The 12,083-nt window shown below is 31.7% G+C and overlaps 1 protein-coding gene across 1 annotated transcript in view; it reads right to left on the reverse strand.

Annotated features, from left to right (window-relative positions):
* The window catches only part of LOC127178634 (thrombospondin type-1 domain-containing protein 7A), a 157,318-nt gene that overhangs the window by 8,516 nt on the left and 136,719 nt on the right, over window positions 1–12,083 (reverse strand). Inside the window, exons 18-26 of the mRNA XM_051131612.1 lie at window positions 11,434–11,575; window positions 9,986–10,101; window positions 7,853–7,970; window positions 6,170–6,315; window positions 4,185–4,359; window positions 2,617–2,790; window positions 2,247–2,327; window positions 1,630–1,712; window positions 898–1,111 (exon numbers count right to left, since the gene is read on the reverse strand). Of these exons, the coding sequence (XP_050987569.1) occupies window positions 898–1,111; window positions 1,630–1,712; window positions 2,247–2,327; window positions 2,617–2,790; window positions 4,185–4,359; window positions 6,170–6,315; window positions 7,853–7,970; window positions 9,986–10,101; window positions 11,434–11,575 (1,249 nt within the window). The remainder of the gene's footprint in view (window positions 1–897; window positions 1,112–1,629; window positions 1,713–2,246; window positions 2,328–2,616; window positions 2,791–4,184; window positions 4,360–6,169; window positions 6,316–7,852; window positions 7,971–9,985; window positions 10,102–11,433; window positions 11,576–12,083) is intronic.

Here is a 12,083-nt window from a genome sequence, read left to right on the forward strand (position 1 = left end):
AATTCTAAACTAGTAAATGAGTTTATAACTCAGAATTCTGACTTTCTCTGAACTCTGAGTTTATCTCTTGCAATTCTGACATTTTTTATTTAGAATTCTTAGTTCAGATCATAAAATTCTAAATTATTTTTCTAAATTACATTTTTTAAATTACAATTCTAAATTATTATATTTTATTTCAATTATTATATTTTATTATATTTTCTAATAATTTTAAGTTAGTTTTTTTTTCTCTTTACATATTGAAATTCAGTTTTTTCCTGCCATGGAATAAAAAAAAGTCATTGCACTATTTTATCTCACAATTCAGATTTTTTTTTTCTCAGAATTGCAAGTTTATATCTCACAACTGTCAAATATAAACTAGTAATTCTGAGTGCACATCTTATTTTTATTATTATTTTTTATTTTATTATTACTTTTTCATTATAAAATAAAAAATGCCTTTTTTGCAACTTTTTATCTTACAATTCTAATTGTTTGAGTTTATATCTTGCTTTTTTCTGCAATAATATTTTATCTCACAATTTCGACTTTTTTCTCACAATTGCAAGTTTATATAGTACAATTGCAAATTATAAACTAGTAATTCTGAGCGCACATCTTAATTTTTTATAACATTTTTTGCCATAGTGTTAAATATATATATATATATATATATATATTTATTTATATATGAAGAGTTCAGATGCAAAACCAGCTAAATCCATCTGGCGTTTTTCTTTAAAATTAGTGTTTCTTTCTGGCTACTTTGTATAGGTTTCTGTGTAAGTACTGGTACTTCTGATTGGGCTGAGGCTGGAACTTTTTTTTTTTTTTTTTGACAACTTTTTATCTAACAATTCTGATAGATTGAAGTTATATCTTGGACTAGAGAAATCACAATTAAACATTTACCTGGTCCAAAGGGTTGCAGGTACCAGGTGCGTCCGGCGCGGCCAGGCTGTACCGTAGTGGGCAGTGTGGGGTTAATGGCCCGGCTGGTCTTCACATCAGCTTTCTTATCCCCTGCGGTAGGGATTTCAAGCACAGGAATGGGCGTACACTGCTCCAACGTCCCCTCGGCCGTCAGCACCTCGGTATAACCCTCCTCGCACATACATACACCCTCCTGCAGGGGGCAGCAAAGACACACAAATATGATCATGCATTCTGCTTCCTCTCAAAGCTCCTGACCCAATTCACATCCAAAATACATTTATGAACTTTCAGTTCCATCATTTTTTGTATGAAAAAAGGTCTGTGGTTAACACAAGATCAACATATTTGCATATTTTATTCTATGCCAAATAATATATCAGTGATTTTTGTAAGCTTTAATGTCCCGTAGCTTTTTCAAGACACGTTAAAGGTCGTCAAAGCAAACAAGTAAACTCATCTACCTGTACTCACTAGTCTGCTTTTACAGCCTTTAAGTCTTAAAATTGGTCTTGCAAACGCATAAAAAAGCTCACTGAGCATGCTTCAGAAATATAGATCAACTGCATCTAAAAATATAAACACAAGTACAGCTCATGACCATGATTTTCTGTTGAATTCATTATGATAATTGCAGCTAGAGCAACCGTCTGCAGTTACAGACTCTCAGATTCAGAATTACAGTAATCCCACAATCCTCTTGTGTCTTACCTCTGAGCAAAATGACTGTGGTTTGTCACAAGGTGAATCACATGACTGGTCCGTCCCTGGCAGAAGCGCTGGAGGGCATCCACCTGGAAGAAATAACAGGGCAGAGATCATTTTCAAGCTTTTGACAACAACTCGGATTGGAAGAAAGTAATCGTCAATCAGAGATGTGCATATGTTCTAGTAGTTTCATGCAAAACTACAGAAAATTGGCTTAGTTTGCACAGTACATACTGTAATATACTTCATCTAAAACCACTGTATTTAAAAGAGCACTTTGCTAATTCGTTTGTAATTATGCATGCAGCTTTTCATGAGCTCATTTATTTAGAAGCTACAAAAATTCATTTGTCACGCTGCAGGACCATTAAACATGACCTAGTGAAGGCAAAAGGGCATTTAAAAGTGGTGAAAAACTTACAAAACATGCTGATAGGACCTAAGATGTACTCACTACTTTATACTGTACATGCATATGCATTTTAACCTTAAATCTTGATGTTAATTAAAAAAATTCTACAGACACTTTATGCACTGATGACCTATAAGCAAAGGGGCTCTGATGGTTTTAGTATTTGTTATTCCTCATTGGCTGCTTATTCATGTGACTTAAACAGCACCTGTGACGTTTATTCCATCCGAGCGCTGACACCAGATCAGCTGAGGATTGCCCATCCACTGGTACTCATAACACTCACCATCTAGATGGAAATCAACAGAGTGAATATACATTCTGCACACTTTTAGACAATTGTAGAAAGACTCGATAATGGTGTTTTCATACTACCTTGTTTAAAAGTACCAAAACTATTAAAACGGTCTAAAATTTGAACCAAATGCATGGTTGAAGGTAGCCAACATTCTTCAAAATATCTTCTTTTGTGTTTGACAGAAGGAGGAAACTCATACAGGTTTGTAACAAGTGGATTGTGAGTAAATTATGCAAATGGGGTGATTATGCAAATGAGGGAGGAGGAGCATGTGTCTCACTGCTGCAGGGCCGAGACTGCCACTCCTGATCGGGGCACTGAGCGATGTTCTCCGGTTCCTGAGCGATGACGGCACGTGAACGGACCTGCACCGGGGTGAAGTCTAAACGCTGACCCTTTACGCACACACTCTGACACGGGCTCCAGTCGGACCACTCCATCAGGTAACAGTCACCTGAACAGATCAACATGAGAGTTGAGCTGACTGATAACACCTGTAAATCTATAATTTGACATGCAACAATTAATTTATTATTTTTAGTTAAAATGTAGTAAAATCTACCATTTTAAGAAAGTTGTCTACCATAGAGCATAAAAAAGCTCGGAATTACATTTAAGCTATTGAAGGGAATAATATTTTTAGATGATATATTTTAGAATAATTATCAGATTATATGTTTTTAAAACACAATTGTGGCACAAAATAATGAAAATCTCAAATAGGGTGACAGAATCAAACCGGAACTGAAAATAGTATATTACATTAAATAAAAAAATGTAGTAAATGAAATAAAAAAATAAAAACAATTGCCCAAATTATACAGCTAACTTGAAAGTGGTGACAAACAATATAGAGATAGAGTAAAAAATAATAAATAATCTTAAAATATTTAAAAAATTAAATATATAAAAAAAACATGAAATTATTTTATAAAAAAAATTATATATATATATATATATATATATATAATAGAGAGAGATAACTAATAAAAAATTACCATATTTTACAATATTAAATACATAAAAATATTGTTATTTATTATATTCTTTATATAATTTAATAAAGAAAAAAAAATAATTAAAACATTTTAAGAATTTGTAATGCACATAGTAAAAATAATTATATTATATATATATATATATATATATATATATATATATAGAGAGAGAGAGAGAGAGAGAGAGAGAGAGAGAGAGAATTTTATAAAAAATATTAAATATATACAAATATTTTATTTATTATTTTTAATGTATTTTAATTTTTTAAAATATTGTAATAATTTATATATAGTGTGTAAATAGAGATTAGGTTTGGGTCATAACAAAATGTTACATACATATATACATAAATATGTGTTTGTGAACCTGGATAAATTTTTTGTAAAACATTTTTTTTTTAGATTTATACATCATCTAATATAGAAAAATATTTGGCAAAGATACAACTATTAGAAAATCTGGAATCTGAGGGTGCAAAAATATCAGAATATTGAGAAAATCGTCTAAATGAAATTCTTAGCAATGCATATTACTAATCAAAAATCAAAAATGTACAAAATATCCTAATGGAACATGATCTTTACTTAATATCCTAATGATTATTGGTATAAAAAAATGGGTAATTTTGAAATTTGAATGTATAAATTGGTTGGTTACTGCTACAAGTATAACTATGATTCTTGGTTTTGTGGTCCAGGGTCACAAAAATCATGGTAAGATGCCTTAAAAGCGTGCATATAAAGCATAAATTACAGCATATAAATTAAAATAAAACAAAAAATCTACAGTGTTGCCATTCTTGGCCTGCTGGGGGTTCGAAAATAGTTAGTCCCAACAAAAGCCTGTTACCAGGGCAGGGTAAGGTGCAGGTTTCCTCCAGAACAATATTCTTATCTCCGTCGACGGCTTGCTCCAATCCAGCACAGAGCTCTTCCTCCACAATGCTGCTCTTGCCATCGCCAGAGCCGTCTGATACAAAGCACGACAGGTTCCGGAAACGCAGGCCCACCCCACACACCACCTCCTACAACACACATGCACACACACAGGTTCAGATGTGAGCGCAGAGCACTCATAAACACTTCCTATATCCAAAGATCAAAAGCAGGATTGAAACGGAGGAGGATCAGAGAGAATAATAGAAGAGAAGACGAGCTTGACAGCAAGATTGGAAAACAAGGTGTTGGAAGAGCGAGGAGTTCCAGCGCGGGTCGTTAACGTATTCAGAGCGTGTGCCGTTGGGCGACTGAGGTGTTTAGCTTCAGCTACTGCTCTGTTGCACAATACAGTTCAATAAACACTAAAACATTTGAATTTCACAATGGAGCGAAGCAAAGGAAAAAAATAACAGAGCAAAAGATTATAAACGTAATATAAATTAGGGATATACACCGTTCAAAAGTTTGAAAAGTTTGCTTTTTAAATCAAATTTGCGCATATCAACCAATTATTTGGTTGTAAACATTCGTGATGAGCGCGCATCCTGGTTGAAAAATCCCAGCGTAAGGAACAAGTGGATAGTCTATTTTTAATGGCATCCTGAATCATGTCTGAGAATTGATCAGAGCATTTTGTTTTGTAAAGGAGGCACAGTGTTATGGAGAGTTCACAAAGAAACTTTTGTTGAAAGACGAAGCGAAACTAGATCTGATTGCAGCTGCATCACAAACGGTAAGTAAATTATTTCATAATGGATTGTCTGGAAATACCTTTTTTTTTTTTTTTTTTATCATAAAGCAAAACACATGCAGGGGCATTAATACTGTTCCTATGCAATGACGTTAGCCAATCACAACAGTGGCCAATTCCTGACAAGCCTTAAAAAAACACACCCCTTAAAACAGGTCATTTTAGACAGACACACATATTTGTTTACATAATAAATGTGTGTGTACTGTATATGTTTAATATGTATATATAAATACACACATCCATATATATATATATATATTCAAGAAAAATATTAAACAATATTTATATAATTTATCAATTATATGGATATAAATATATACCTGTAAATATTTTCAAAATGTATACTGTATGTGTGTGTATTTATATATACATAATAAGTAAACACAAAATACACACATATATTATGTAAACAAAAACTTTTATTTTGCATGCGATTAATCGTGATTAATTGTTTGACAGCACTAATTTATTTATTTATTTTTGTGCCAAAAAAGTAAACTTTAGGGAACATATATAAAAAAATAAATAAATAAAATCCATGTCATGACCTCTTTAAAGAAATTCCAACTTTTATTTAGCAATAATGCATTAATTTAGGACATTAAGACACTAATAATATAATAATATAGTATTGCTGATAATATGATAATATATTCATTATTATAAATATTAATCTTTTCAACCTTATTTTCAAAGAATCCTAAAAAACGCATAATTTCCACAAAAACATTAAACAGCACAACTGTTTTCAACATTACTAATAATAAATGTGCCTTGAGCAGCAAATCAACATATTAGAATGATTTCTGAAGGATCATGTGACACTGAAGACTGGTGTAATGATGCTGAAAATTCAGCTTTGCATCACAGAAATAAATTACATTTTAAAATATATTCAAATAAAAAAACAGTTATTGTGAGCAGAACTTTTGTTAAAAAATCTTACCACCCCAAACCTTTGAATGTGGTACTATTGTGAACCTTACTGTGGATAGTTAGTCCAGAAAACAAATAATTTGCAGTAAGACAAATGAAGCGTGAATGTATTTCTGTGATGAAGTTTCATCTTGCAGTGCAAATTTGATGAACTCTGATCTGTGAATTTACATTCAGCCGTTTGATCTCTAAGAACGGAAAATTACCTCAACACGGCACTCGGACCAGGGGCCGTACTGCCATCTGTAACAGGGTCGCACAGGACACGGCTTCCACTGCTCCATCTGAGACGGACACGGCCTGCCGTCCCCCTGAGACGCCTGAACAACCGTCCGTCTCCTCCACATCTTCCCTGAGGAATTGAAACATAAGAGAAATAAGTTTGAGCTTCGGTTTCACAGAGAACAAGACAATTCAAAGAAATAGCTGAAATGCTTTAAAGTGAAAACTGAAAAATGATTGTTCTCTGAGAAAGGTTTGGGGTCAGTAAGATTTTTTTTGTTGTTTCTGAAAGTCTCACCAATGCTAAATTTTTTGTCTTAAAAATGTAGTAAAAACAGCAATATTATGAAATATTATTACAATTTAAAAGAAGCGTTTTATATTTAAATATATTTTAAACTGTAATTTATTTCTGTGATGCAAAGCTGAATTTTCATCAGTCTTCAGTGTCACATGATCCTTCAGAGATCATTCTAATATGCTGATTTGCTGCTCAAAAACATTTCTTATTTTCAGTTTTGGAAACAACTGAGCTGCTTAATATTTTTGTGGAACTGTGATGCTTTTTTCCAGATTCTTGGATGGATAGAAACTTCAAAAGAACAGCATTTATTTGAAATAGAAATCTTTTGTAACATTATGAATGCCATAACTGTCACTTTTGATAATGTATTGCTGAATACAATTATTAATTTCTTAAAGAAATAAAAAATAAATAAAATAACTTACAGACCCCAAACTTTTGAATGATAGTGGAGATTATGAAAATGAAAAAAAGACACAAAAGTTTTTATATTTTGGAGTGAAATATGACCTGAACTTGTTTTTGACAGATTTGGTGCTCTGCACGCACACACACACGTATGCATCTCCACACACTCATCTTTCAGTTTCTAGCTCAAGGCACGGCAGTCTCAGATAACTCGCTAGCTCATCCCACATGTGTTTAGCATAAAACTGCACACAATGCACCGCCTTCTGTCTCGCTCTGCTTTTTCCGCCTTATCTTGGAAGTGTTTGGCAGGCAGACTGTCAGTTTCTATCTAGCGCTGCTTCCATCTGTTTTCGTTGAACAGTACTTTCTTAAAGTCCACTATTTCATCTCATGTTTCCGAATTCTAGCTCCATTCTCTTTCTTTTTTTCTGCATGCACAGTTTTACAGCCTACATGCTTACCTAGTCTCAAACAGGCGAGCATGGCACTAGCAACAACAAGATCATTGTTTTTTAAAGAAACAACAAAAAAAAAGATCAAAAGTGACAGTAAAGACATTTATAGCATTTAAAAAGATTTCTATTTCAATTTATATTTATTGAGCAGCAAATCAGCATCCTAGAATGATTTCTGAAGGATTATGTGACACTGAAGACTGGAGTAATGATGCTGAAAATTCAGCTTTGCATCACAGGAATAAATTATGGTTTAACATATATTAACATAGAAAACAGTCACTGTAAATAGTAATAATATTTCACAATATTGCAGTTTTTTACTGTAGTTTTGACTAAATAAATGCACCCTTAATGAGCATAAGAGACTTCTTTTAAAAGCATTAAAAATTTGACTGACCCCAAACTTCTGAATGGTAGTGTATACCTAACGTCAATTACAAACACATTTGATAAAGCAGCAAGCTGTCATACATATGCCCGTTTTTTAGCTTTACCATCAAGGCCACAGGTCTGTGAGCACTCTGACCATGCTGACCAATCAGAGAGCTGGCAGTTGACTGGACACTCCACCGTACAGGAAGCATTCATCTGCCATTTCTTCTCTAAGCGCAGCTGCGGAAAGAAATAAGGCGTGAAAAATAAGCATTCGTGAAAAAGGTCATTCCAAAAGAGAAACATCTGAGAAGCCAGATTCTTCAACAAAAGTGACCATAAGCTCTGTGTTTCATCACACTTCTATTTATTAGGAATAACTGAGATATTCAAAAGTTTTGTGTGTGTTCTACACTAGAGAGGTTTGTAGGCCTGTTATGAAGTGAGCTGGTTGAAAACTGGGTTACAGGGTTAATATGCCATGCATATGATTTATCGCCCACAGAGTCCAATTAAAGTGACCAGAGCTGTCGGATTTTGACTGATCTTTTGCCATTTCTTTTCACATTAACCTACGGTTTAAAATGGCACAAAATAACCTTGTTTCTCTTCCACTGGATCTCAACATCATATTAGTAGATATAACACCATAAGAGTATCAGAGACTTTTTTATGTTTTAGAGGTGTTTGCTAAGGCATATTTTTGAGGAATGTACTGTTCAAAGGTTTGGGGTCCGTAAAATTTAATTTTTGGAATATAAATTCATACTTTTATTTATTAATCAAAAGTGGCAGCAGAGACATTTATAATGTTGTAAAAATATATATTTCAAATGAATGTCATTTTTTAACTTTCTATTCATCAAAGAATCATGAAAAAAAATTCCAAAATATTAAGCAGCAAATGCTGTTGTAAATTTTGCTGTTGCAAATCAGCATATTAGAATGATTTCTGAAGGATCATGTGACACTGAACACTGGAGTGATGATGCTGAAAATCTAGCTTTGCATTACAGAAATAAATGACATTTAAAACTATATTATAATTAGAATTATTTTAAATTGTTATAATAAAAAACTGCTTTCTCAAAATTTCAAATTTTCAAATGCTCTGTTTTTTTTTTTTTTTGTTTTTTTTTTAGACTCAAAAAGCATGTATAATTAATTGAAATCATGAAACTTAACTTAATTTGTTATTTTAAATTGTAATAATAAAAACCTGCTTAGTTTTTCTCAAATTCGTTTTTTTTTTTTCAAATTCTTTTTGCCCATTTTGATTTTTCTAGATTCTGTTTTAATGGTTTACAGTTTGAAAATATTACACAAAAAAACATGTATAATTTAATGAAATCATCAAACTTTACACAATTTAACAGCAATTTATTAAAAAATGTAACAAAAATGACATTTTTTAGGCCTTTTTTATTTTTTTTATTTCTCCAATTCAGTTTTATTTATTTATTTATTTAATCAAATTCTGTGTTTTTCATTAATTTTCTGAATTCCATTTTAATGGTTTCATGAAATTTTCTCTGATTAACTAATTTAATGAAAAATTAAAAATTATATTATAATATTTAATGTAATATATATACTATTTTATTTATTTCTTTTTTTTTTTCAGAAATATTGTGTTAATTTTTCTGTTTTTTTTTTTTTCCTTAAAAAATTATGTTTAATAACTATGATTAGGCCTACATTAAGCACTATATTTTTGTCACAGTTTCTTCAAGTTAAAACAAATTTTTATTTTGACAGGTTGCTGTGAAGACCTGTAAGTTTCTGTTGGTATATGACATAATAGTTTTTCTCAAAATAAACGGTAAAATATAATGGAATTATATTTGAATAGTCTTTTTGTGGCTCTGTATTTACAAAAACTAGTCCATTCCACGTTTTGATTTAAGTGTACTGACCTACTTTTGATTTATTCATCCGAAATTTGGCAAATTCCATGACATTCCGCGTTATACAGTAAATTCCATTTTTATATTTCTGAATTCTGTGCTTCTGCCCACGTTTTTAGCATTGCAGAAATCATAGGGGCCTAGTTTTGCAAACTATATATTCAAGAAAAATAATTTACAATGATAGAATGTTCACTATTCAAAATGTAACAACAGTGATGACATCATTGTAATATTGTAATATTGTGAGGATTTTTTAAAACTTTAACATTATTCCCTTATTGGTACTGGAAAAGCAACTCTAGCTACTTCTACTTCTCTGCAGTGTCTGTAAATAAATGCACAAACCTCTTCGCAGAACTTGAGGTCAACAGATTTGCCGTCACTTCTAACGCAGTCCAGCATCCTCGTCTTGAGACCGATTCCACACACGGCGTTGGCGCTTAATTGGCATGTGCTCCAGTCTAAGTGAACACACACACACACAGATTTCACCCTGCGGGTTCTCATTAAACTACACGTCTAGGTCAGAGGTTGCCAGCGTCCTCCAGAGCGGATGTTTTGAGGACAGAGTCTCAGCTCCATAAACTGATGCCACCGCTGCGCTTCGCTTTGACACTTTCGGAGGGGAATACTGAATGAAGTCTGAACAGATGGAGGAAGCAGTTCCAGTAATGATCCCAACTCTTGAATGACTCATTCATGCGAACGGCAACTCAAAACAATAAGAGAAAAGGAAGTGCCGTGTGGATAATGCCCAGACTAGAAGGACTTGAAAACTGCAGGCAGCCAAACAGCAGGACAAAAGTGTTCAAGTCAGCAAAATACGGCATTCATAACCAATTTTACTGCAGTACTGTGGTGTGAATGTTTTATGCGAATTTTTTTTTAATAGATTTTTTTATTAATTGGAATCATTAGTGTCACAATAACTTTAGAAAGAATACAGTTTGGTAAATCATTTGGGAAAGACTGCTATAAATATTACTATTTTATCATTTTAATGTAATGTAAAATATAAAACTATTATAATTGTTATTTTTTTTTATACTTTTTATTTGTTCATTTTACAGTGAAATATTACGATACTATTGTATACTATTTTTTTGTTTTTATTTAGAAAAGTATATATTTTAGTTAGTAGTAGAAGTAGCAGTAATAATAATAATAGTAATAATAATGCTAATTTAAAATTTGAAATATTTAGTAGAATTAATCCTTGTTTTATAAGGCTGGACACTGCCAATAATACATTATATATATATATATATATATATATATTATTCTTAAATACTTTTTTTATTTTAAAATTTGTTTCATTTTGTTCTGCTTGAAAAAGGCCTCCTTGTTTGTAAGGCTGCACATGGCCAATAATAAAACATTAATTTGTATATAATTCTTAAATAGATGATTTTTTTTATTTTAAAGGGAAATATTATGATATTATTTCTAATATTCTACAAATATTTCCTATTTTGTTTTTATTTTATTTAGAAAAGTATATATTTTAGTTAGTAATAGTAGTAGCAGTAATACAATAATAATAATAATAATAAGTATGTAAGGCTGCACATGGCCAATAATAAAACATTATATATATATATATATATATATATATATATATATATATGTATAAATAAATAAATAAATAAATATATATATATATATATATATACACACACATACATACATATATGCATAGGACATCTGGAATCTGGATTATTTATTTATTTATTCATTTATTTATGATTTACATTCAATTAGATGTTTTTTCGTTGCAGTTTTGGTGTACTCACCGGTGATGTTGTAACTGTAGTGAAAGCAGTTGCGGTTTAGGAGGCAGGGCTCGGTCTGCATGCTAACTGGACAGTCCTCTCCATCTTTAGGCAGACGTAGGGCAAACGCCGTCCTCTCCCGATCTCCTCTTCCAGAACACGGCTTTAAGAGGCCGATAAAACAGACTGCTGTTCATTCACATTAAAGAGCTCATAATTCTCTCATATTTCTCCTCAAGCTGTTCATTTACCGCCTAGCAAGTGACCTGCTCTGATTTTTTTATGCCACTATTTATGCCTCAATGTCAGTTGGCTCGAACTGAAATCATATAAACCCAGGATAAAATGATGTCCCTGTTACCATAAGCCAAAAAATGTTATTGCCCAGATAGATCAGATTTAAGGGGTTTCTGAGACATGTCTCAGAATGTCTCAGATCCTTGGGATAAAATAAAATCAGTGTTGTAATTGTTAATCAATGTTGCTATTGTTTTTATTGTTTTAAAACTTAAATGTTGTCTTGACAAATAAGTAAAATGAATATCTTTTTTAAAGATATTAAAAAGACTGAATCTATAATTAAAGAACTAAATTACTAAAATAAATAAAAAAGCAATAAATGAAAGCTAAACAGATATTACAAATAACTAAGAAAAATGACAAAAGCACAT

The sequence above is a fragment of the Labeo rohita genome, chromosome 16 (genome assembly GCF_022985175.1).
Source record: "Labeo rohita strain BAU-BD-2019 chromosome 16, IGBB_LRoh.1.0, whole genome shotgun sequence".
Lineage (NCBI taxonomy): Eukaryota > Metazoa > Chordata > Actinopteri > Cypriniformes > Cyprinidae > Labeo > Labeo rohita.